This window comes from Abramis brama, assembly GCF_963993115.1.
Source record: "Abramis brama genome assembly, chromosome: 9".
In the NCBI taxonomy this organism is placed as follows: Eukaryota; Metazoa; Chordata; class Actinopteri; order Cypriniformes; family Leuciscidae; genus Abramis; species Abramis brama.
In genome coordinates, this window is record NC_139971.1 from 26,390,614 (window position 1) to 26,418,262 (window position 27,649).

A 27,649-nucleotide genomic window follows, 5' to 3' on the forward strand; every position below is an offset into this window, starting at 1 on the left:
ACCTTTAATCTTGGCAAGCATCACTATTATTGCTGCTCATAGAGCCTTGACCCTAAACTTTTTATGTTGTCCCACACTGTTTGTGGTGCAAATATATTATGCGACTCTAAGCGATCAGATTTATGATTTTTGCTCAGAATATTATAGGCATGGAGGGAGCTGGAAATAATCTTGCAGCCATCAAACCTGGCAAATTATTTCCCATAATTGTATATTGAAATATGCATAAACATTTTCACCCTGTGCATGTTAAACCCATTTTCAATTAACAGCCCAGATTTTTAACGTCTGCTACAGGTTTCAAAAGTAATCTTTGGCACTGCAAAAATGTTTGGGTGTTATCAAGGCCTCTTGAATGAAGCTCCAGACCGGTTAAATTATCATTTTCACTGCTTAAATGAACACAGAACAGTTATTTTCCAACAAGACCATGCCTGCTGACAACTAACATAAAAAGGGCTTTCATAAATAACTTAAGCTGCCAGTGATGTATGATGGCACTCATTTGCAATTCAAATGAAGTTCAAACTCCCTTTCATCTCTTACAGAGATGAGATTCTCACCTGAGAATAGAGATTCTGCCACATTCATTTGCAATGGCCTAGATAATGCAGTGAAGCCACTCTTACTGTGGTGAAGTCAGCATGCAACCAAAGAGGTATGGGTGTCCTCACATTCATGTGATGCACATCTAGGCCACGTGTTACATAAGAGAATGCATTGATGGATGCCTGAATGGTTTCAGGATGTTTTTCTTAACAGGTAAAAAGATGAATGCAAAATGATTTTAGCTGCTACAATCACAGCAGGTTTGTTTGAAACACAAAGACAACATAGTGCCATAAGGAGAAAACAAATGTTTATTTAATCCTGTTATCATTTATGAATGTAGAATATTATTCCAAAAAAAATGTGTCTTCTGAACTTTTATCAAGTTCAAAAAGAGCATCAGTGATGGCATTATTTTTGCAGCATAAGTTCATGACTTGTATCTGTCTGCACGCGACTGCAGATCTAAGTCAATCTCGCTGTTGCGTCTGGTTGAGTGTTGAAGAGTGTTGAAGGATTAAGAAGAGTCAAATCTTTGTTAATCTGGTGCTTTGTGGAGAGAGAGGGGGAGAAATTGCTAGTCGGTTTCCTGTCAGCTAACTTAATTTCAAGGAAATAAAAAAACCAAATTAAGGAATGGATTATCTATGCAAAACCATGTGTGAACCCAGACATGTAAACCATTTTACTTTAATTTTATATGAGTAATATTAATATTTAATAATTATTTTAATAATTGTATATATTAAATGTCTAAATTAAATAAGCACTCATTTTACATAAATATGTGTTTGTATGCATGCATCTACTGCAAAGCTTACTGCATTTTGAGAGTGGAAGAAAGCCAAGTAACTTAATCCAAAAACACTTACTGTCAGGATACAGGCACGGAGACAGAGGGAAGTGAATCCAAACACAGCTTTATTCAAATAGACGAGTGCAAGGTGAGTATTCAGAGTTCAGGTGCAGATTCGGTGAAGATCAGGTGAGCATGTTATCTTCAGGTTAGTTGATGTCAAGCAGTTACAGTTCATTAATACTTGTCTTTTCCCTTTCAGATGCAGTCGCTAGCAAGCAAGCTCGGAGTGAACACAGGAAGCTCAGGAGGATACAGGATCACTGGTAACATGAGCCAAACAGGATTTCTGGAGACAGCAGAACAATGGCACAGAGGTTAGTGTTTCACAGGTGAGTATACGTTACTTTGCGGAATCGTGATGCATCAGAGACTTCAGGAGACAATGGCTAATGGTCTGTTCCCATTGGAGGCTTGACAATGAACTGAGGCTGTGGTGAGTGTTTTATAGAGCTTGCTGATGAGGCTGCTGATGGTGAACAGGTGCAGGTGATTAGTAATCTTGAGAGAGTGAATGCAGGTGTGCCAAAGAGGATCCTGGGTAATGTAGTGCAGAGACAGACGGTGAACGTGACACTTACGACAGCCATATATAGTATGGCTATGCACTTTTTTGATTCATGGGAACTTTCCATATACTGATGTTTATACTGAACAAACTGTATGTTTTATACCCTACCCCTAAACACAACCCTCACAGAAAAAATAAAATAAAAAATAAATAAAAACATAATTTAGTGTGATTTATATTAGCTTCCTCATGGGGACCAAAAAAACAGTCTCCGCAAGGTCAAAAATGACTGGTATTGCTATCTTTGTGGTCCCAACCATAGATAACATAGGCTATATAAAGGCTAGATGTCTCGTGCGCGCTGCTGGCCAATGGAGGTCGACGTCCGCACGTGGCGGCCATCTTGCCACAGTGTGCTCGTTCACTTGTTTAATGGTGCATGTACTTTTAAATAACCATAACTTGCTCAATTTTCTACCGATTTTCAAACGGTTTGGTTTGTTATAAACGTCAGAGATGTAGTTATGACACTGCATACATACACTGCATACATATGAATAATTATAACATACATGTTCAAGCATTCGGAATTATAGCCACGTTAACATTTGTAAGAAACCAAACCGTTTGTAAATCCGTCAAGATTTCAGCGAGATAAGAGGATTTGTGTGCGTGCTGATCATTCACCTTAATTCACAGCTTCACTGTGACAAGATGGCCGAACGGTGATGCCGGAAGTGACTGCGCCATAAGACATCTAGCGTTTATATATGATATCTATGGTCCCAACAATGTAGGATTTACCGGATTTACCAGGATCACACACACACACACACACACACACACACACACAATGTATATCTTATTCATTTTTTCAGTAAGGGTTTTGCATCCTTCAGATTCATCAAAACCATCTGATCCTATTGTCATCTAACACACACACAATACGTAGTCCTAAGATAAAGCACAACCACAATATCAACTTTAATCAGAATCAGTTACACTATAAGCTTCATATAAGATGCTTAATATTAACTTTCAATTTATATACAGTATTCTTTCAAACCTACAGCAGAACCGCATAGAATACATGGTATGCAGTTAAACCCAGTATAGCCATATGTGTGATTTGAGGGGTTAAATCCAGGAAACATTCTGGATTAGAATATGCCATGTGACAGAGCACACAATCAGACTGATTCCAAGATGACATCAAAGATATAAGTGATTTTCTTCAGATATTTCAAAGGGTGTGTCGTTAACCCTTTAGTAATGTTCTCAGAAAGAGACGTTCTTCTCTCTGCCATTCTTTACAATTGTATAAATTCTTATTGTCATATATCATCTAATTATCTAAATTTGTTAGATGACAAAATTTCTTTTTAAAAAAACCTTCAGCAAAGCAGCTGTAAGACTTTGCAAATCAGCCAAAGAGCAAAAACTAAGTGGCAAAGAAGAACAGCGTGTATATATATATATATATATAGCCTATATATATATATATATATATGTGTGTGTGTCATCTATATATCATTAAACAAAGCTTTACAGGCATGATTTACAATATTGCCAAGGTAGTCTAGCACATAATTTAAATCAAATTGCATAAAAAAATAAAAATATTATATTATTATATTTTAGGTTATTTACTGAATCTGTAATTTAAACTATAGGTACAGTTTAGCAATATTGTAAATGGCCATATAGTGCAGAAGATCTGTCTATCTGGAGAACTGAGATTTCACCGAAAGAAAGAAATGAAGGCAGCTGGCCTATCTCTGTGAGAACATGCGGGAAATGGAGAGAGTCTTTCTGACTGAGGTCCTGATGTCAAGCAATCTGAGACTTCAGCAAATCTCTCAACATCCCTCAGACTAAAAATAACCACAAAATACATTAAAGCCACCAGCAACCCACCCACACCAAAGAGGTCAGATACGCATACTGATCTTCACTGCCTGACATCAAGTTAAAAAAACAGAAATCTGTTTTAATGAACTTTGTATTTACACTGGTGACTTTTCTCTTACTAGTCTAACTAACCTGAAAACTAAAATTCCAAAAACTTTTATTTCATATTCTTATTTACGGTGGACCAAATCTGTTAGATGTTTAAGTTTATAGTCTTTGTCACAGAGATGTCTGAAATGTGACCTTGGAAAACACAATGATTTATGAAACAGAAATAAAAAAATCAGAGTCTGTTATAAAATCCCATGAGTTACATCATCATTATACATGTGATCAAAGACACAATGGAGAAAACCCAACCCATTATTATTACATATGCTCTGACTGAATGACTATGAAATGTTACATGTGGCTGGACAGTTATACAGTATTTGATTGTAAGCAGATTCTGATGCTTTTAAAGTTTTGATTCTTGATATTTTTTTTTATTTTTTTTTGGCTTCATTAAAACTGTCCAGAAATGCGCATTGTTTGTGTGTTTGTCTGATTTTTGAGAAGAAAATCTGTAATTTCCTTCTCAACAGAGGGATTGTGTATCTATGGTGAGATGATAATTTCAGAACAGCAAAACAGGAATCATAAACACACTAGTCTAACTTTGCTACTGTCTTTCCTCCGTAACACATTTCTAATCATCCCTTACTTTCTGTGCCATAAGCTCCTTCCAAAAAGAAAAAGGACGAAAAAGCATGAAAATGCCGTGATAGACAGAGAGAGGAATTGAAATGAAGGGATTGAGAGTCTTAAGAGTGATAAGAGCTTCATCTCTCTGTCTCACACTCATTACACAAGCCGATTCTCACAGCTCTGCAATTACGACTTCAGCTGTACAATTACTGCTTACAGCAACAACACCTGCCATCATCTGCAGCAAAACAACAACAACAAACAGACAAAAACAAGAGAGATATAAAGAGATGGAGATGACATGTGGTACCCAGACTATTAAAAGGGAAGATATAAACCATCAGGGTCATGGGATCATTTTTACATAAAAATTTTAAATGAAGCACTGGTTCAAATCAAAAAGGAAAAATGTTGAGGCAAACAGAAAATAGCAAACAGTGAAAAGAGGACTAAATGCTTCATTTGTATGGTTACATCAGAAAGGTAAACTCTGTCTCCATCTTGTGGACTATTTTATAGTATTTACCAAAAGTGATATATATATTTAAATAACCATACAAGATCAATTACAGCTAGGTACTTACTATGCAAAAAAAAGAAAAAAGAAAAAAAAAGAAAAAATCATACATTGACCATTGACCACAACAACAACAAACAGTTATTACTATTGCTAATAATATTTTAAATTAATAATTTTGTTCTCTCTTGTTTTTGCATGTTAAAATGCATAATTTCATTGTGTTACAGCCTGGGTAAAAAGTATGTCTGCACAATTTGGCATGTTTCATTGCGTTATCATCACAATTAAAACATCACTTTTGGCCGCTACTAAGCTATAATATGAACTAGGCTAGGCCTATTTTAAATGTTTGGGGTAAAAACTTGAATTCACTCATTTCTGACCCTGACATTGATTATTTACAGCAACAGGATGATGCATGCAGATGTTCCTGAAATCAGTTGGATTCAAATTTGGATCAATTGTAGACCTATTTGTTGTTGTTGTGTGTGTGTAACAGTCTGAGTGAAAATATATGGCTCTAAATGCCTGTGATTTATTGAACCGTTTGTGGAGTCAAAGAGGCAGAAAATGACTCACTTTAATCGATAGTTCCACATTTTAAAAAGAAGTCCGTGACGGTTTTTTTTTTTTTTTTTTGGGTGGAGGGGGTGGAGTGTCTGTGGGAGTGTCTGTGGGACGCAGAAATTTCCGACAGCACTGTTGAAAATGACGGAGGAGTCATTCAGGGTTAACATGTCTGATTCATTACACTGCCTCGGTTCTTTTCCTTTGAACTGGTTCAAAATGGCTCTTTTGAGTCACCCCTCATACGGATTGCGGAAGTTACTTTCTTTTTATGCATACAGGCCAGGGCCGTTAAATACAGTGTGCAAATTATTATTTGATTTACATAAGCCGTCAACGTTTTATGTCAGGTAATTTTCCCAGAAGGCCCATTGAATTACAAACGCTTTGAGAATCGGCTCAATCGAATCATTAAAAAGAATCGGCTCAAAAGAGCGATTCATTTGGAAACTGTACATCACCATCTTCGAGTTTTCCTCTTTGCACAGTCAGTCTCACCATCCTTGATCCTGCATCTGCTCGCGTTTCCACTCATTCACCGGTCAAAAAAAGGTGGGTTTATACTGGTTTGACAATTCGCAACGCATGCATAGCTACTTTGCAATGTTTGCAACGTTTTAATATGTATGTGTAGTGTGTTAAAGATAAAAAAAGGTATCATGATTATCGGTACTCTCAGTAGGACTCTGCTTTGTCCCTCTGTCCCAGCTCTGATGCCACGTCAGTGGTGAAAATTATAACGGGTTTGAACTCCACCGTGATATTTCAGGGTGTATTATTTTTAAAACTTCGTTTGACAGTGCAAGTTGTGTTTTAAACCTCTTTTCAAGAGTGTGGTCCCCAGATGAAACCCATGTTCAAAGCACTTCAGCAGCTGGAGGAAGGTGTGGCTGAGTTAGAATAATAAAGTCTCACTCTTAAATTTACTATTCTGAAATACGGTGATGGTTAGAATTCTGAGAAGCTTTTATTTAATGTCTCCAGCATACAAAATAAAAAAAGCTATTTTTTTTCCGCTTTTAAAATAGGAAGCTGTTCATATCCATCAGAGCTTGTGGCTCTTTCCTACTTTCTAGCCAATATAAAACCACAAGAGAACATGATGTTCTGATGTCTAAACCTTGTTAACCCATGCTGGTCCCCAATTTTAGCATTATAGTTCAAGACTTCTAACCTACTGTTTTTAAATGGTTGTTGTATGCTATGAAAGTAACAGAAATGTTCATATGTAATGCACAAGTTTCAATGAGTGGTTATGATACTTCTTAATCTTAGTAATTCAGTTGATTTTGATGTGCATTAATAATTCCACTGGTTGATGCTTAACAAAGGTGTTTTAACATGTCATCCAAATTTTGACCAACCATTCTTAATTTAGTTGGAAAGAATAAAAAGTATAAGACATTTTTTTATTTTTATCATGTAATTAATTTATCATGTTATTCCAGCTAAAGCCACTTCCTGTGGCCCATTTGTTCGAGCTCTTTTCAAAAAAATTGTTGATTAATACTAATCACTTCCAAAACTGGTGTTGGAATCTTTCCAGTCTATTTTGTGGTGCGAGAGACCATCATAAAAATAATTGTTTGTGTGAGCTTGCTTAAATAACAGTGATGTATCCCTCTATTGCAAAGGGGGCAGAATGGGAGCGAAGCTCAGTCGGAAGAAGAGTGAAGTAGGGATAGGAGCTGAGACAACAGCTCCAGCTGTAGAGGAGTCTGCAACACCAGAGGACTCCACTGTGACTGAGAATGCAGAGCAGAAATGTGAGGTTCCAGAGGAGGGCGAGCCTGCCTCTTCAACCAGTGTTCTGCAGACCATTACACAAGCTGTTGAAGAAACGGTCGATGCAGTCACTGAACAGATTTCTGCACCGGTGGAAGATGTTGTAAACAAAGGTATTGAAGCCGTGGAGTCCGCATTGGCATCCGTCAGTCTGATTGGGAAGGAACCTGCTGCTCCAGAGCAGAAGTCCGAACCTGTAGCTGATCTCGATGCTTCTGATGCTCTTCAAGAACCCAGTCTCTTGGATGACCTGCTGAAATCTCCAATCTCTGAAGCCCTCATTACTGGAGTCACAATGGCAAGCGAAGCCATAACCAGCGAGATGATGGAAGACAAAATTAGTAGTCCTGCACCAGCTGAGAACAAGGATTTGTTGGAATGTCTGGATAAGGAGGAGACGCCCTCATTGGACCTCCTGGATTGTAAACTGACCCATGAATCCACAATCCCTAACTCGGATCCTTCATTCACTTTGGAAGATATGGGACAGAACGCAGTTGACAATGTCAACATTATATAAATCACTACACTCACCTCTAGAAAACAGTAGCAGCTGGATGGTCATTAGGTCCAACAATATTCAAGAAATTAATGAACAATTAAATGTATTTTTTTTCCCCCGAGGATGTAGTCATAAAACAGGGTTGCGTGTCATTCAGAATTGAACTGGGATAGCAATTTGAATTTGAAACTAACTTCCTTTAAGCAGAAAAAGAAAAGCAAAAAGAAAAGCAAAGTTGGCTAGACAAATCTGTATTTGAATGTTTGGACAAAAGTTTAAAAAGCCTCGATTTTTGAAGGGTTATAGACAGACGATAAAGTCAATTCTTAAATTCTGAATTTTGCACAACCCTGTCATGAAAAAGTTGAAAGTAAGAGACCTCTAAATCTCCCATAGAAGAGGAAAAGAATGTACATTAAAACAATGATTGTAGTTAAGGAAAATAAAGACTGTAACACATTACAAAAACGTTCTTTCATTGATCTGTATTTTATACTAGAAATACATTTACTCAAATTTGTGGTATGTATTCATCTCTTCAAACATCTGAACAAAACATCAAGATGAGTGCAGTCTGTGAAAATAAATTGACACAACATTACCACAGTGCTGTAATGTGTTAGAAATAATTTGGAGTACAGACCAAACTCTACATAGTAATGTATGAACTATCCCAAAACACAGGAGTTTCCCGGGAAGTCTCTGGGAAGATAACATCCACTATCTCTCTTTTACACACATCTTAAGTTTTCTCAGAGAAGCTTCTGGGGAGAGGGGCAACATTCTTTCCAGAGAAAAGGGGTCTCATGGGACATTTTTTTTTTTTTTTTTTTGAGGTTAACTTTCTGGCTCTTGTCCTAAGAAACTTTGGATTTATATAAATAAACATCCTTCCACTGAGTTTTCTGTATTTAGTGTGTAACAAAGTTTTTAATGAAATATTAAGCTGCTTTCGCTTGCTGGAATCTCAAGGAAATGCCATGCCTCATTATCCTTGTATAACAGAGCTTTGTGTACTTCAGCCATAAGAGGAACGAATACAGATGACATGGACACTGTGGGATCAACAGTTGCACAATGGAAACTTTATACAAATATGTGCCTACCATGCAAATCAAGTGGATTTGACTGAAAACAAATAAACAGGTAACTGTTACCTTAAGGGAAAATACAACTTTTTCCATTTCTCTTTAGTACAATGTTATTTTCTAGCAAAATAAGGGCAATTCAAAAACAAAAACATCCAATATATTACTCTATTAAATAAGACAGAACATAAATAGTGAAAAATCGTTATAGATTAGATGGCAGAAAATTTGTCCATTTTGAGATTATCTGGTGATGCTTTTATCGATCTCCTCCACCAGACAGATCTACACCCTGTGCTTTGGCTTTCTGTCAGTAAGAGAGAGAGAGAGAGAGAGAAAAATTAGGATTCTGAAAGAGCATTACTGGGGAAATGAAACAGGAAGCAAGAATACGATATGTGCACTTCTTTTCACAATATAAAAGCTAGATAACGCCATAGCCCTAAAGGTAACAACACTGCAATAAAACTTCCATCTGATGTATTTAGCATATTTGTTTCACACAAGGTTATGTGAACGTTATGTGTACGTGCAATGTGTACCATTATGATTTTTTACAATGTGAAATTGAGCACCCCTTTCATTTCTCATTACTGTAATGTGAATCATCCTGTTGGAAGCATGGACATTTTTAATTAAAGTCATGCTAAAATGAATATAGTACAACAGATAATACAATATATTATTTACATTGTAGTTTTTTTGCATTACAGTAATAAGAATGAGGATTTTCTTTTGCACTGCACTAACGAAAATTAGGAATGTCACAACGTCTTAAAAGGCTTCTTTATGCACAATATACCAATTTTTTCTTTTGATTTTGGGGTAAAATATTGAGTGAACGTTCTTGACTTTGTTAAATTGGTAACACTTTACAATAAGGTTCCTTTATTAAACATTAGTTAATGCATTAACTAACATGAACTAACAATGAGCAATACATTTATTACTGTTTTTGTTCATCTTTGTTAATGTTAGTTAATAAAAATAAAGCTGTTCATTGTTTGTTCATGTTAGTTCACAGTGCATTAACTAATGTTAACAAGATTTTAATAAAGTATTAGTAAATGTTGAAATTAACATTAACAAAGATGAACAAATGCTGTATAAGTGCAGTTCATTATTAGTTAATGTTAACTAATGTAGTTAACTAATGAACCTTATTGTAAAGTGTTACCGTTAAATTTATATTGTAAGTTCCAGTATTCAGAAAACATATCTTCACTATTGGTCATGTCATGCCTGCATGTGTTGGTACTTCTTGGCCAGGCCTACATTGGTGCGACTGGGATGGAAGGGATACGTCCAGAGGATGGAGTTCCAGGAGTGACCAAACCTTTCCACACCCATTTTGAGATAGCGCAACTCATCAGCAGACCAGTTCTGCCTCTCTCTGTGTCTGCCTGAAGACTAAACGAGAAAGCAATTACAAATTATGGAATAAATGTGGACTGAAGATGATTATGCATATGAGTGCAAAAATATGAACATTGCCTGTTCATACTGTAACTGCTTAGTAAATTAATCTTTGAATTGTTTCAGAGAAAGATTGTTACATTTGCATTTTTTTTTAATTCTGCTTAGAATATTATGACGACAATAAAACTGTACAATGCATGACTGCCCGAACATCTAAAATGCCATAGGATGTTCCAGGTTCAATGCAGGTTTAGTTAGTGTGAAATCATGGTATAATCCTTTCACCTAAAACTAACAGTACCATACATTTTTTGGGAGCCAGTATTCTGAGGTTTTCTTCTTATGTACGTGATGCATGTTCTTTTCCATGTCTGGGCCTGAGAGAAAACAAAAAGAGCATAATAATTCTTTGGAATTAAAGAACCAAAGCATTCAAAATGTGTCCATGCTGGCAACAGCAATACTAATGGTAGGACTTGCACAGGGCAGCAGGGAGGTGTATTGATCTTTAGAATGATTTAGTGGGCAGACTGTGAAACTGCACACACACACAGTACTGAACCCTGTACAGAACAAATACACACCGTTCCTTAGCAGGACTATGACAGGACTTTTTTCTTTCAGCATGAAAGACATTCATTCCAACCGACTCTTGAGAAGAACAAAACGTGTGTGTGTACGTACGTGCATGTATGGATGTGAACGTGTGCATTGGCAGACTGGAACACACCGATCTAAAGTAAAACAGTGTGTGAAAATCCTGTAAGTGCAACTGAGTGTGTGTGCTTGTGTCTGGTCATATCCTCAATCCTAATGACTTTGTTCTGGGGTACAAAACAGTCTAGTCTCCATAGTAACAGCTCAATAACTAGAGCTCAGAACCCCCAGGGACCCATAATCTAGTTACCCATCTTACCAACACATATGCTCCAACTATCTGTCTTTCTCTCTCTCGCTCTCTCTCTCACACACAAACACACTCCCAAGATGAAACAAATGCTTATACAATGTTCAGGATAATGCCGAAAGAGCTATTCTTTACTGTAATGTCAATGTTTAATGCCAAGAAAAGGGACTGATCCAAACTATAGTCTCACATCTATCTAGTCTCAAATATATTTTATAATCAAACTATCATAAAAGTGTCATTTTAATTACCTCATCTGTTGACATTAAACCAGTGAATTGCAGAGCTGGTGCAAACATATTCACATTGCGATGATCAGATCTTAACTGCTGCTTTCTCACCGTTGTTATTTTTGTTGTGTGTTTATTTTGGTATTGAGAGGAAAGTGTGTAGCTTTCGCTTTTTAAAAATAAAATGTAAAATATCCATCAAGATCATCATAGAATCTCTAGTAGAGTTTTTCTAGTTGACTGGATGCATATAAATAAATATAAAAGAAACATTTAATTTAAAGAAACAGAAACACATCCAGCTGAAATAAACATGGTTCTTTAGAACCACGGTTGTCAAACTGGGGTACGCGTACCCCCAGGGGTACGTGGACTGATTTCAGGGGGTACGCGAAAAAAGATCTAAGTCATATGCCTTTTCAAACGTTTTCTCTGTCCCACGGTGGTAACTTCTTAAGCCATCCTTAAAAATATTTTGGTTTGCCGTAACAGCCAAAAAAAAAAAAAAAAAAAAAAAAGGATCGGTAGGTCGGACTATATATTTTTTTCAAGATTCAATGTAAAAAAAAAAAAAGTAAAATTTTGGTCATGGTGATTACGTAGGTATGAATATAAACAAATGTGCATATCGGGACTTCACTGACAGAATTTCGTGCCAAGTTAAAGAGGTGTCGAGAGAAAAAAAAGAGAGATTTTGACAAAAAAAAAAAAAAAAACATTTATATTTATATTTATATATTAAATAACAATTAGAAAACCTGTATAAACTGAACACCAAAGAATAATATTAACTATTGACCGTTGGGGACGCGTTCATGTGTAAGGGTGGCGCTGCCAATAATGCACCTAAAAGCTGTCACAAAGAACTGGGAAAAGTAATGATTATTAATATGTCAAATATATCAAGGAGACATTTCAATTGTTTATTAATAAACAAGTGTTTTCTGTGTCAAAGATGAAGTTGACTATGCTGACTCGCGATCTTCGCAGCAGTGAACGCGCCAGAGAGAGATGCACATTTCATGGCCTACGGATTACATAAGCAGAGAGCAGTCTGTTTTCTTTCGTTTTGAATTGTTTTGTTACACATGTTTAAGTACACATTTCATGCTTTCTATATATATATATCTCTCAGGTCTGTGAGGCAAGTAGCTTATACGCTGAGTTTTGGTTCATTTAAGAGACGATCTCCAGTTCACGCGCCGGCGACTCCGTGTCCTGATTTATTGCCTGCTATATTAAAATTAAGATACAATTAATACAAACCGAAATTCACTTTAAAGAAAGGCTTTCTACAAAAACAAACTCAATGAAGTGGTCAAAATCATGTCTGCCCACTCCATTTGTCTCTCGATATTTTCGGGATCATCTTATTCATGCTTTTCACTTTTCATATAATCAACATAAAATAAAATAAATATATATTATTTTATTTAAACATGAATATGAAACTAAATAGTTTTTTAATGACTGGGCTACAACGCCTACAGGCCACAGAGAAATTTTATGTCGGAGCGTCTTACCGGTGAGCATGTGGGGGGAGAGTTACGATTTTCGATCAATCATCGAATATTATTTTGCTTGATATTCCAATTATTAATATTTGGTGTTTTAAATGCCTGTTTGAGATCTCTGTGAAAGTTTTAAAGCAGTCTTGTAGTGCCGCTTTCAGAGCGGTCACGTCCGTAACATTGTTTGTTCCTCATAAATGCGAACACGAAAAATAAAATAAAATGAATATATTATGTTCTGTGGAGAGCCAACCCTTCTTCATCCGGTGGGTATATTACTTTAGGTTTGCCAGTGTAATTCATAGAATTACTACTAAGACATATTTTACCACCTAAAAGTTAAAGATTTTTTGTGTCAAGTCCGGACCGTAACGCAAGTGTTCCCTCTTCTCATATTAAATTTAAAACGCATGTGCATACTGATTTTTTTCTAACGTCTGGACTCCTTTATTAAGGGAGTATGGATGTATAAACAGACGTTTCAATATAGTAGTATTAAACGCATTTTCTGATGAACGCATTTTTCTCCATGAGTGTCGCGATTTCGGTTTCATTTCGCATATAGGCCTATCCTACAACCCTTATAATCATAGATGACGCCACGGGTTTTTATTTTTTTAAAAAGAGCCTAGCCTACGTTTGTATGTAGGAGTATGGGCAATTTATATTGACAATACTTACTAAAATATAATTAATATCATTTTATTGCATTTGTATTAGTTGTTTGAAGAGTAAAAAAAAAAAAAAAAAAAAAAAATCATTATATTCAGCACATTTGTATCATATGTTGACTTTTGATGAGATTTGTATCATATGTTTATGATTCTATTCACTATTCTCGACAAAATTGATAAAAATAAATATATATATATATATATAAAAAAAAAAAACTTGTTAACAATTGGTGGTGTTGGGGGTACTCCGAAGATCTATAATGTCTCAGGGGGTACATGCCTGTTAAAAGTTTGGGAACCACTGCTTTAGAATATGTGACTGATTGGTCAATTGGAGCATTGATTTGTAAAGTACTTTTGCATAATGGCCACTAAACTGTAATATTTTTTATTTTTCATTGGGGTCCAGATCGCCCTATCCAGACTTGCGATAATGACTGGATGATGGTACATTACCATTTATGACAATTATAGTGAGAATATCTCTAGAAAGTCTAGTATGTTTTGAGGTTATGGGAAAGAAGCCACATAGGAACAACTGAACAGCACTCAGAGACCACAACTCGGCAATGGAATGAGTGAGACTGAGGGAAAAAGGAGGACACAAAGGGAAAAAACTGAGAGTAAAGTTGGAAAGACATTTCAGAAGCATCGACAAAAGTGGAAAGCACAGGAGAGTCTCGTGTTACAGAACAGCACCTTATTCAATATTATATAACCCAGTTCTTTGCATACACACACATAATTTATCAAAAAATATATTTTTTGCAGATGTGGCACAGACAGATACATCTACAGGAAAGGAGCACTTCTCTTACCATATGTTTCACACGGTCTTCTCAATGGTGTGAGCCTAAAACCTGAAGAAAGAAACACGGAGAATTTCAAAGCAGAAAAGAAAACACAAAATGCATCTGTGTATAAAATATAAATAGAGCCTCAGAATATGTATATAATTATAATTCCTAACATTTTGTCCGAACATACATTGTCGTTTTGAATGAAAGCATCTGCTACATTGATAAATGTAACTCATGAGGGTGTGTTTTGGTCTCCAGGCCTTGTTCTATCAAAGCTACTTTCTAAACATTTGAGGTAGGTGCACATTCCTCCACAATCCCAAAGACATTGTGAAAGACTACGTGGATGCGGTCTCTTACATCCGTCTGATGGTTGGTGACTCAGTCTGTGTTTTTCCCTCTTGTTCCTCTTATTATCCCCATTAGTGCATGTGCTGTGCTCTCTGTTTTTGCCGTGTGTGTTGATATGAGTGTGTGTTAAATTGTGGCTAGTCTTCTCTAACTGCTGGCTTCTCCTGAATCGATCCTCAGCCTCTTGTAGCACCAGGTGAAAGTCACACTGAAACCTGCAGCTACGCAACACGGCGCCAAATGAACGACTGTCCATCTCATTCATATGTTTCACACAACCTGGGAGATGGAAAAGGTGCATGCGTGTGCATGTGACAGCATGGATAAAATGAATATGTGAGAGAAAAAGAACAATGAGAGTACAAAAGAACCAGAAAGTGGGAGAATGTATAGCTTTTATTATCTAATGTGTTGTTCGTTTGCATTTATAGACACACACCTGCACAGCGTAGATTGCTGGGTTTAGTTGGAGAGGGCGGCTTCAGAAACCTGTTAATTTCTCTGTCTATCAGCTCAGAGCACAGAGACATCTCATCTAAAAACAGAACGCAGCACAAACTCATTATCTAAAACATCAAATGGACAGCAAACAACTTGATTACTAAAATAAATCAGTAGGTTTTCTGTGCACAAAGAGAGTGTGATGTTTTAAGAAAGATTTACCATCTGAGAGAGGTTGCGTGCACTGGTTTCTCTTCATGGGATCAGGATGTCTGAAAATATCTGGGCTGAAACCCAAGAAAAATAAAACGGAGAGAAATGTCACTCCCTCGAGGAGGAAAAATTTACTGACTCTGTCTTGAAAAGTCATTGACATGAAATTCTTTATGTGAATCTGGATTTAATGTGAACATTCTAATCATGAATAAAACAACTAGGAATGAGGAAAGCAAGAATAACTCCTACTGTACTATCCGTACCACATTTTCTTCCAACAAAAAATCTATTTGTTTACATTTTCTGGCCACAAGTGTACAATATATTTTGTAAAAGACGTTGGTTTGAACTCTATTCGCCAAATTATATGTAACGAAACAGTGTATGTATCAAGCAAAACAGTAATAGCAAAACTCAATAATTGATGTGTGTTTACCCCCATGTATCTCTGCTGCCCCTTGTTGGCGTGCTGCAGTGCTGGAGACGTTTGTTGCCATCAAGATCTGAGTCCAAATTCATCATCTTTAATCTCTTCGCCACTCTTTCAGACTTCATTTTCCACTCCATGTCTCTCTTTTTCACAACTAACTCTCTCCTCGTCTCCTGGTTGTCACTCCTCTCAATATTCCTCTCATTCTCTCTCATTTGTACATTGCTCTCTTCCCAGTTAGAGCCTTTGAAGTGAGTGACTTGGGCAGGACTCAAACACTCTTCAGAGCTGACACACTGCTGCTCACATACACAAACACACAATTTTATGTTGTTAAAACTGCTGATGCAGAATGCTCAATAATATTTACACATTACTATAAGTTGTATGTGTTTACATGTGATTCTCACCAAGCTCTCTTGGTCGTACGGTATTTCGTTTGTGATCGGATGTTCAAGAGTTCCTGCAGGAGACTCACATACTCGATGATGAACTTTGACCTTTTGCATCACAGGGCCCTCCCACATTGCCTCATTACATTCCACAGATGAGGCCGACCTCTGCATGCTGTGCTGCTGGCTTTCAATGGCTCTTTCCCACAGTTTCACACCCATCTGAGAATCAATATACAAAATTAGGCTCATAGCATGTTATCAAATCTGGTTAAAGCAATTTGGACAAAATAACAAAAGAATGCTCTTGGAGGTGTTAAAGTTTATCTTTAAAGTAAAGATTGCATCATCTGTTAAAAACACCAAAATCTCTGTCTCATCCACATTATAATATGACATTTACAGGTATGCACAATAGCCGTGAAAACTTGGTGAAAAAATATACATTCACAAATACCTTTTTCTCTAGATGCTGTATTCTCTGGAGGATTTCTCCAGCTGAACGCAAGTGTCTCTCTTTTTCACTCTCCTGCAGATCCACACTGGACATGCCTGCGCCTAATGATTCAGCTGGGTGGGAAAGGGAAATAAATGTCCAATACTCATGAGCCAAAGTTTAACAGAAGCAAGACATTAAAGACCCTCTGTGGTGAAAATCAAGTTTTTAATGTTGTTTATGTGTCTGTGTGGTGTTAGAAGGCAGCCGTCTTACGCTGAGATGGCGAATGGGAACATGGTTAGTGTAATATTAGCAACACATTATTAGCTGTTTGATAACATAGTCAAGCCAAAGGCTAATCATATGAATTACCGTTATGTGTCCACTTTTATTCTAATTCTGAATGGATTATATGTATAGTCTAGAACAGTGGTTCTCAATTCCAGTCCTCGTGACCCACTGCTCTGCACATTTTGTATGTCTCCCTTATTTAACACACCTGAACCAGATCATCAGCTCATTAGGAGAGACTCCATGAACTGAACTGAGTGTGTCAGATAAGAGAGACATACAAAATGTGCAGAGCAGTGGGTCACGAGGACTGGAATTGAGAACCACTGGTCTAGAAAGCCCGAAAAGACAGCTCCCTCTATAATCACTAAAAAGCTGTCACTCATCTCAGTTTGCGATCTCACAAAGTTTTGTTAAATTCAATGAAGATGTCTACACTCCACAATGAATCTCTTATTTACATCGTGTCTACACTTCGCAAGCGTGCAGAACTGGGCACTGAACAAAAACTCTGGTGTTTTGATAGGTGAGTGGATTCTGACTAAATTAAACACCCCTGATTGGTCATTGCGTTCAAGAGATTACCAAACATGTCTGTGATTTGCTACATTGTTCACCGCTGCAAAAACACACAGTAAATAAAAACATTTGACATTCTCCAGAGTGCAAACACAAATACGCACTGGAGCGTTCACCAAATCTGTTTCGTCAATATGATATTATTATTCCAGTGCTCTTGTATTTGTTTGAGGGTGCTTAGCTCCCTCAAACACCCCCACAGAACCGGGCCAAATTCTTTTTTCTGACTCAGTTTCTGGTTCAAACATCAGGGAACTACACTGCGACCAAAATGGTCGCATATGCAACCTTTTGAAATGCCATTGCGACCCTAATTTTTAATGGGTCGCAAATGTATCACTGATTATTTTTGTACCTATGTTTTAGGCAATATGCTATGATTTACTATGAGCATTTATTAAAACAGAAATGTGTATTTTAAGAATACGTTTTATAACGTGCTCTGAGCATTCAACACATCAAGTTGGCTTCAGCCCGCCGCGACCGTTACTTAGACTAAAACGTACCATTGTATCAGTGCTGCGCTCTCTCTCTCTCTCTCTCTCTCTCTCTCTTTCTCTCTCTCTCAAAACACGGACGCGCGCACACAGAGAGAGAAGATAATTGTAAAATGAAAATTGACGGGCTATAGTTTAAATTTTGTTCTTGCTTGTTTTTTTTTCTGTCAAAATGTCAGAAAGCATTTTGTATTAGCCTATCCATCCGTGTTTTTAAAATTCGTTAAATGACGGACGTTTTACTGTTAACACAGCCCTGGTTATATGACGGATTCGTCTAACTTATACTTGATATTATTTTTAGAATAAGTGATTCGTTATGCTATTATTGGACTCCTGTCTATTCATTGTCAACTGTTTTCTATAAATATGTTTGTACTGGCTAACATTTATTCAGCTAATGCGTGTCCTGTTTAAAATGTGCAATGTTCAAATGCAAAGACAGCACTTCACAACTAGAAGCCCTTTTCCCTGTGGGATTTAGTATCATATTTGGATATTGGAATAATAAATTAAGTAGCCTATCTTAATTGTACACAATGTTCCTGTTTTTTTATTTTTTTATTTACTGTTTTCTAGGGGTTTCTTAATTTTAGACAAGTTGACCAGCACACAGTATATGCAATGCAATGCAATATAATGCATGTGTGTCCTATGTGTGACATATTTTGCACACAGGTAAAGGTGCCCAATATCAGTCATTTCTAAAGTAAAAAAAATAAAAAAGTGTTTTGGAAAATATCTCTTTATTTGATTATCAGTAAATTTGTTTTCTATACAGAGATATCGGTATCGGCCATAACAGCAATATTAATATCGGTTATTATCGGTATCGGCCACAATTTTCACATCGGTGCATCACTACTTAAGAGTTCAGGAGTCTGCCCATCTGTGCCAACCATAGCACGTTGAAATCCATTTTGCACTTTATTGTGTACTGTATTTTCTATTGCAGTAAATCTATCCCAACCAATGTTAAAGAAAACAAAAACAAGAAGGCATGTGGTTTAAAAGATGGCAAGTAAAATAAAAAGCACATATGTATGCAATAGTTTCATTATTGTTCATTATTATCCAGAGCGGCTTACTATAAATAATTTGTGCGACCAAATCATGTTTTGCGCCAGTAACTGAAAAAGTTAGTAGCGCAAGTGCCACCAGTGGAAAAGGTTAGTGTAGTTCCCTGAACATATATGGCTGAATTAAACCAATATTTCCACTTGCCATTGTGTAAAAAACGATGCATCGCGATTCTCTCTCCAACGATTCTGGATCGATCCTGAGAGTTTCAGAATCGATTCTGAGCTTAGTTTTTAACCACAAACGCATGATGACGCTGTGTATGCTTTAGGAACATCTGTATTCTGCTTGCTTTCAATTCCTCACACACACAAACCTTCCATAAAATAATGGATAAATGGCTTTCATAAAGTTTGGAAAGGTTGTAGCAAATTACAAGAACATTCACAGGCTTAATTGCACAGGATATGCGCTGTGAGTAACTCACCCGCTGTTATTTTCCTTACAAAAATGTATGTAAACACAATCAATTGTGTCTTATGGGATTTAACAGATAGGACAAAAACATCTTATATTTCAAAAGAGATCTGTGCATTAGTGTGAATGCAGCTTATTAGATATCCCGCTGTCTATGATGCCATCAGTAATAATCAAACAATAGTAAAGCTGAGAAAGAGAAAAATCACTCACTGTTCTTGAATGGAAAACGTTCAGATGTAGCCTACTCTTTAATACTGAAAGCACTCTTTGTTTATTGCTTTTAATATGTTTATTTTTTCCTCTTTTTTATTTAATGCTTGCTTTTATGTTTTGAAGCTATATTAGTTTTAAGTGATACAATTATTGACTGTATAGGGGGACTTTAAGAGACAGGGTTTGTTTACTAAGTGCTGCTGTGTGATATGATGCACCTGCAGTTAATAGCATATCATCACCACTGCAATAAAGGCAGCAGTGTGCGTCTATTGTATTTGTATTGTCCTGAATAAGGCTTTCTCGAAGTCTTTTATTTTCAGGTGTGTTCATGAAGACATTTATTTGCATTTTTATTAAAAAAAAGGGTTTTTTTTCACTACGTATTTCTTTGTTCCCTGCATGCCAACTTCTGAATGCTACTACTAGTGATGGGTAGTTAATTTTAGCTCATCTTTTAATGACTCTGGAGTAACGAGTTGTCTCAGAGAGTGATTAGTTCATTTTGTGTTGACCGTGCTTGCGCAACATCCTTTCATTCCTGCATCGACTCTGTACAGGAAACAGCATCAGCATGTAAAAGCATCAACAAGGTACTTTTAACAGACCATGAATAACCCCAAAAGTGGGAATCTTTCCACAGCAAAATCGGATGGCTAAATATCACTGTGGTAATCTGTATTATGTAATATACGTAGCCTTAATAAAAAATAAAAAAAATAAATAAATATATATATATATATATATATATATATATTTACTTCAGCATTGCGTGATACTATTTCAAAGTGATTTCAGTCATTTTGACAGATAATAAATTGTATTTACCTGTGAAAACAAACCTGGAAAGAGACGTGAGGATTTGGGGAGAATAACGAGAGATTAGCTCATTGAGTCAAACTGACGGATAAGCTTTATTTGTAGGGCAACCTTATGATTTGAAATGATTCAATTCAGTCTTTTTGAATGGAAGTTCCCCAAACCGGAAGTTCCACCCATAATTCAAAACGCAGTAAGCTCGTCAGGAATAAGGTGGATAGAAATATAGCAATGTTACAACTCAGCAATGACACTGTTTTGTATTTAGGATTCAAGCATAATTCACTCACTTTTTTTTGTGCAATAATAAATCACCTAAAAAAGTTTAGAAGTTGTTTTTTTTTTACTAAAAAGTCACGTTAATTAAAAAAGTATATTATTAATATACCTTCCATGTGCAGTTATTTTATAATAGAAATTATCTGTGTAGCAGCCTACACATTTTCAGCATAGCAATGATGCGCTAGACCTGACCAGGGGTGTTTAAACTTTTTTTAACAGGGGCCAGGACACGCCTGGGGGCCGGATACTTTTCCTTCATTATATAGGCTATATATTAATAAAATAATTTTAATAATAGTAGCCTACATGTTTTGTCTCTTGGAAATGAACATTTGACAGTAGCTTTAGTTGATAGTAGCGTAGGAGTAGCTTGAGCTAGGAGAATTGCAGATGTAAACTTATTTTCATTAATACAAACAGTAACATCTGTAAAATTTGATCAACCTCATTTTTAAAGGGTTAAATTTAAATATTCTTTCTGAGTTAGAACGGCTACTCTTATTTACTCTTAGTTAAATGTGCCGTTTTTGCCATGTTTAATGTTTCTCATAAGCAACAGAAATGGCAGCGCTTATCAGTTATCAAATTTAGTTTCACGCAACACCTGGCCTAAAATGTAGTGCTGCCACCTTGTGTTGACACTGTGAAACTGCATGATTTGTAAATGATGCGTGATTACGTACATACCACATGTAATGTATTTTAATAGATAAGCTCACGAGCAGGACTTTTGACAATCCTGCACAAGACATTACAAACATAGTACACACTCTTTTGTTCAAATTGAAGAATTTCTCTGGCAATTTCCCATTCATCTGGCGACAAGGTTGGCAGAGATGCATTAGTGAGTGCCAGGGTGGAGATGACTGAATCCTTGATTTTAGTGAATCTTTTCAACATTTCGACTGTTGAATTCCACCTTGTCGCCATATGATGTTTTAAACGCAACTGCTCTTGACCCATCTGTTTTTGTCTGGCCATGAGCTTGTCTGAAGCAACTGTGCTTCTATGGAAGTATTCAACTATGGTCTTGTACTGAATAATTCCTAAATATAATACAACATACAACAAATACAACATTACATTAGTGACAAACATTACATCATGTGACAAAAAAAACAAATGACTTGAACCAGAAGACTCGGGAGTAGGGACGTGAACTAATACATTTCTCTTTCCGTTACAGACTGCATAGCTACGGTCTATAGAGCTGTTACGTGACAAAAGAACAAACGACTCGGACCAGAAGACTTAGTAGGTTAACTAATCATTTCTGTTTCTTGTACAGATTGCAGAGCTTAAGTGGCTGTCATGAAATAATGAATCATTTCTGTTTCTCACAATTTGGCTAGATACGTTGACTTTGGAATTATTAACATGTAACATTTGAATTGAATTCTGCTGAAATTATCAAATGAGTTTGTTCATTTTGCTGTACAAAATATAAAAATCAGAGTCAGTAAAATGATCTGAACTTCCCATCACTAACTACTACAGCCATATAGTGTGAATGTATATATAAAAAACTCACTGATTCTTTTGCAGGTGTGCAGTACAAACACAGCTGCCTTTCTGACCTCTTCATCACTGGCCTCAGTGAGCAGCGAAATCATAATGGGCAAACCTCCAGCCGACAACAACTGAGATTGATGCTCTACTGCATAGACAGAGAACAGACAGAATAATTACAACAGTATACCAGATTTGTATCAAGATTTCAGTGCTTGAAAGGAAGCAAAACAAAACTGCTATACTGTTATGTAAACAAATACTGTTAGTGTTAGTTGAATTATTTGCAGTGCTAAGGCTCTTTCACGATAACTATAAATATAACTATAGGAATAACTACATTAGCATCAAAACCAATGCACAATTTCATTCTGTTTATTCTAAGGATGTGCCGTCTGTCACTTTAAATGCTCAAGCTCTTCAAAGCAGAATGGAAACTGATTGGTTGTCAATGTTTTTATCGCTCATCAGCTGGAACAAAATTATTTGTTCATTATTAAAGTGATTCCAAATATATTGTTTCTTCGATCGTTGTGTTGTGGATTCTGCTATTCTTTTATATTTAGAATGATTTTTAAAACTATATCTTTATCGTAATAGTTATCACTCTTGGTGTAAACAGGCCCATATGTGGTTCAACATATGCTGGAAAAAATATTGATATAAGAATGAAGTCAAATCGTAATTCATTTGCAAATACTCATTTAATTTAACATTATCTTAAATGTCTGTTAAGCTTGGCTATGCAGAAGTAATGCGAAAACTTTTTGAAATTGGTGCTGCTACATAACTAGACAAAAATCCCTGGAGCTCTCTAAAGTCCTCTGGATGACACAAAATGACACATTTGGATGTTTTCTAAAAAATAAACAGGGATATCTGGGTGCAGGTAATGCAGAAAAAGAGTACACAATAATCATTTACATACTGTATACTACCGACATTGTAACAATAAAAAGCTGGTATATATTCGGCAAACTTTTCCTTTAAAGGGATGGTTCGGAGTAAAATCAACCTAGGGTCCTTTACACAATGACCTCGAGCCAAACACCCCCCCAGAAGCCTTTTTTCCCTTGGTTGAACATTATTAAAGTTAGAGCTTATTTAGAGATATCAGCCGGATGGTTTAGTGCAGGCGCCTATATTAGATCCTATGACGTATCTCATAAATTACCCCACTAATGATGCCCAGAATGGTACCAAACTTATACAGTAGTACAAATAGGTTCTGTACTCATAAAACGAGGCACTGGAAAGTTTGTAAGTACATCAGGAGTTTATTTAAATAACACTTGCCTGACGGCTCATGCTACCGCTAACCCGGACGTCGACGTCACTTCAGGGGTTTGGGAAAAGCACGTAAAAGGCCTGGCAGAAAGCGATGCATATCCATTAGCGCCTGCACTAAGCCTTCCGGCTGATATCTCTAAATAAGCTCTAACTTTAATAATGTTCAACCAAGGGAAAAAAGGCTTCTGGGGGGTGTTTGGCTCGAGGTCATGGAGCAAAGGACCCTCGGTTTATTTTACTCCGAACCATCCCTTTAAGTGCATCTGGCTAATTGCAGAAATTTGTTGAGAATGATAAAAAGTAGCAGAAATTTGAATCTAGAGTTCACTTTGCAAGCACTTATATACAGGAGCTTTGCTTGTGTATGAACTGAATGCAACCCTGATTTACAATCTGCATACTCCCATAGAGAAGGGTAGATTAAGATTGGTCTAGCACAGATGAAAGTTTGATCATTATAGTAATTTAAAGGCACCCAGACTGAGTAGTTTCTGGTGAGCTTTTGAAGTAGGCATTAGAGAACTCTTTTTTGGATAATTCTTCCAACACACAAGATGTTTGAAATGTTTTATGATGCATCATCAAAATGCAATTTCATGATATACAATGTCCCAATGCCTGCCTGCTTCATACTTAAAAATACTTCATTTTTTTTTGTAGTGCAGCATGTCATTTTACCAACACACTCACCACAGGCATCCGTGAGGTGTCCAATCGTCAGCACCACGGCGAGCCGGTCTTGTTGGTCAAGGTTTGGGCTGGACAACAGACACAACAGCCCTGGAATAACCCTCAACTCTGATAAAGAAGATACCAACTGCTCTGAGACAGAAAGAGAAAGGAAATAGAGCATTCAAAACAACCCAATTTGGTTCTATTGGGGTGTGCATGCATTCATCTTACCGTTGTTTGAGATGCAGGCCGAGAGTGTTTTAGTGATAACCGTTGCCATCTTACAAGCAGCAGCACAGTGTGCAGACTGAGACAAAACTCTGGTAAGAGTGTCTGAGAGTGAACTCAGGCCTCCCACAGACACAAAATACTCCTGAGCACAAGCTGAAAAACACATTCATATGAGATGGGAAAATGAACACATAAGATGCCATTATATGTTATTTTGTGCTGATGTGCTTTGTGCTCACGGTTGTTTGCCACAGTCATGCCAATAAATGAGCATATAGGCTGTGCCAAATCTGCCCTGGGCAATGCCACTTCCTGCAGCCAGGTCTTCATCAGGGGAAACACATGCATACATAAGTTCTGATTCTCCTCTGTCGTAAACAAATACATTGGAAGATTGTCAAAGTGTTAAAAAAAATGCATAAGTACAGAAAAAATCTGTCTCTCAATCTACATAACAGTTTGGGGTATAATGATGGTAAATGGGAGAGAAGGGATAGAGAACATAACCATACCATTCTGAGGGTTGTTGACAGAGCCACAGAGAGCACTAGACACAGTGGCCCACAACTGTAGCTGCTCATAAGAGTCATTGGGATCTGGAAAACTATGCCTGAAAAGTGGCATAAGAAAGAAAATAAACTGAAATCTGGTCCTGTCGAGCAGCAAAGGAGTGTTTAAGTACATTTCCAGATGTTAATCTGGATTTTTGTGAATCACTTTAACAAACACCAGACAGTGTTTGAAATGTTCCTCTTCCACACCAAGTAGGGAAGCATATTACATTTAGTTTGGGAATGTTTTCATTTATCCAGTCTTGGAGACTTAAAAGTATAGTTCACCAAATATATGAAAATACTCGCCCTCATGTTGTTCCAAACCTGTATTACTTTCTATCTTATATGGAACACAAAATAAAATAAGAAAAAAAAGTCATAAAGGTTTGGAACTACTGTAACTACTGTACATGATGGTGAATAAATGATGACAAGATTTTTATTTTTGGCTGGACAATCCCTAATTTACTTTCCATTGAAGATGCTTTGCCGTTCACCAGAATGGTTTCATTCTTGACATGTATTATCATTAACATATTGTGACGCATTCTCCACAGGGGCTTCCTCCCTATAGGTGTTAACTGGGATAAAACTATTTAAACATTATGCAGATGGTCACCATACACTTTACTTTTTCCGTTTCGCTGCAATTAACACCCTTCAGGGGGTTATGTGACATCACAGATTTAAATGTAAAGGTATTAAATACATGAAATAATGGCAGATAATGATGCATACCTGAACAAACTAAACCTAATATGTGTACCTGAACAAATTGAGCAAGCTTTCGATACATCTGGAGGTCTTAGCAAGAGTCTGTCCAGATCCTGAAACACAAAACACAGATAAACAAACCATTTGTGAATTGACAACCTGTTCTCTCCCCACTCTATAAAACCACATTATCAGCACAGGAATGGTCTCATTGGATGTAAGTTTTATGGTGAATCTCACTGTTGTTGGCAACCAATACAGACAGCAAGTACACCGCTACTCTTTTCTCCGTAAGTGGCATTGTCTGTTCCAGATGCTGCACTAAGTCACGAAACGTCTCCTCTCTGCACAATGTCTGTTTACAGCTCTCTGCAGGGAGAAAATGTGTGTATATTAAATCTCAAACAATACAAATATAAAACCACATTTTAAATATATATATATATATATATATATATATATATATATATATATATATATATATATAAACTGCATACAAACCTTGCAATTCAGCTAAGGATGCAAGTGTAAATAGAGCAGTCTCTTTAACCTGAGAGAAAGTGCTGGACTTTGACAGGTTATAGATGAAGGAAATTCCTCCAATCTCTCTGAAGAACTCCACATACTGATCTGATAGAGAGAAATCATTAAAGAAAAGCAAAAGTGTCATTCAAGTCAAATATTTTCAAGTTTGTTTGAGGCAGGTCATATTTTTGTGTCATATGAGTATGTTCTGAGCTGTAAATCAGACCATTTTGATTGCAGATTGAGATGATAGTGAGAAGAGCTTGTTTCTGTGAGCCAGGCCATTTCATCTGGTATTTCAGACATTCCAGTAACAGACGCAAATCTGTCTTAGTAGCTGAAAAAGTGAACACTGTTAAATCATTTAGCTTGTAAAGTAAAATACATACTTGGATCTGGACAATAGATGGGTACTGTGCCAATATATATATATATATATATATATATATATATATATATATATATATATGCCTATATGTTGCCACTTCAGACCAGGTAAATTTCAACAGAAAACAAACCAGAGATGGTAAAGCAGTTTACTAGAAACTGAAACAATAACCTCATAATAACTTTCATTAGTCATTAAAACATTACATAATTGTTTACAGATTAATAATTGGCACAAGTATGAATCAATTATATTTACAGTTATGCATTTGTCAGTTATCTATCTATGTTATGTAATTGTGTTTACTAATGTTGTTAATGCAAGTTATCATATTGTTTTATAGAATTAAACTTATTTTGTTATGATATGATGTTGACCTTCCATTTTTCATTTCTTTGGACCAATGCGCTCAAAATGTCACTATATCCTGCAAAAAAAAAACACATCACAAATGTTAGAATTAGAATATGGTATATTAACAGTAAATAAATAACAATAACTTTAAGTAAAAATATTTCGTCAACTTCACTGGACGCCACAATATTTACCTTCACGATTGAAGGGTTTGGTTAGCTTACATCATATCCACGGACCACGATCCTAAAGTATTTACAAAAGAAATGTTTTAATTATGATTAGGCCAGAGTCGTTAAATTCCCTCAGTTCTCGCATTCATTTTATTGATTGATTAACAACATTTCAACGGAAGATTTTCATATTCCCGCTCCGTAATGTGACGCTCTTTTGAATCACGTGATTTGAGCCTTGAGATTTGATGAAAACAGCATAGTTCATGAAA

The 27,649-nt window shown here is 36.4% G+C and overlaps 2 protein-coding genes across 2 annotated transcripts; one reads left to right on the top strand and one right to left on the bottom strand.

Annotated features, from left to right (window-relative positions):
* The first annotated feature begins 5,998 nt into the window (after positions 1-5,998).
* Positions 5,999-8,789, top strand: LOC311089391 (uncharacterized protein). Its single transcript, XM_084124060.1, has 2 exons — positions 5,999-6,153; positions 7,236-8,789. The coding sequence occupies exon 2, from the start codon at positions 7,244-7,246 to the stop codon at positions 7,904-7,906; it is 663 nt and encodes a 220-aa protein (XP_083980186.1). The 5' UTR covers positions 5,999-6,153; positions 7,236-7,243; the 3' UTR covers positions 7,907-8,789.
* Positions 8,790-9,046: 257 nt separating this feature from the next.
* Positions 9,047-27,251, bottom strand: terb1 (telomere repeat binding bouquet formation protein 1). The gene is made up of 20 exons (XM_084124059.1): positions 27,228-27,251; positions 26,689-26,799; positions 26,439-26,567; positions 26,178-26,306; positions 25,990-26,050; positions 25,182-25,279; positions 24,909-25,037; positions 24,670-24,822; positions 24,457-24,588; positions 22,499-22,624; positions 16,805-16,917; positions 16,366-16,569; positions 15,962-16,254; positions 15,532-15,596; positions 15,308-15,403; positions 14,878-15,147; positions 14,536-14,577; positions 10,702-10,772; positions 10,219-10,386; positions 9,047-9,283 (listed from the first exon to the last, which is right to left on the bottom strand). The coding sequence occupies exons 1-20, from the start codon at positions 27,232-27,234 to the stop codon at positions 9,236-9,238; spliced, it is 2,445 nt and encodes an 814-aa protein (XP_083980185.1). The 5' UTR covers positions 27,235-27,251; the 3' UTR covers positions 9,047-9,235.
* Between the last annotated feature and the right edge of the window lie 398 nt (positions 27,252-27,649).

Coding starts and splice junctions, on each gene's coding strand:
- LOC311089391 (XM_084124060.1), top strand. CDS start 7,244: ATGGGAGCGAAGCTCAGTCGGAAGAAGAGTGAAGTAGGGATAGGAGCT.
- terb1 (XM_084124059.1), bottom strand. Junction 25,038..25,181: donor TGTCAACAACCCTCAGAATG/GTATGGTTATGT, acceptor TGTTTACGACAG/AGGAGAATCAGAACTTATGT. Junction 9,284..10,218: donor AGAAGTACCAACACATGCAG/GCATGACATGAC, acceptor TCTTACTGACAG/AAAGCCAAAGCACAGGGTGT.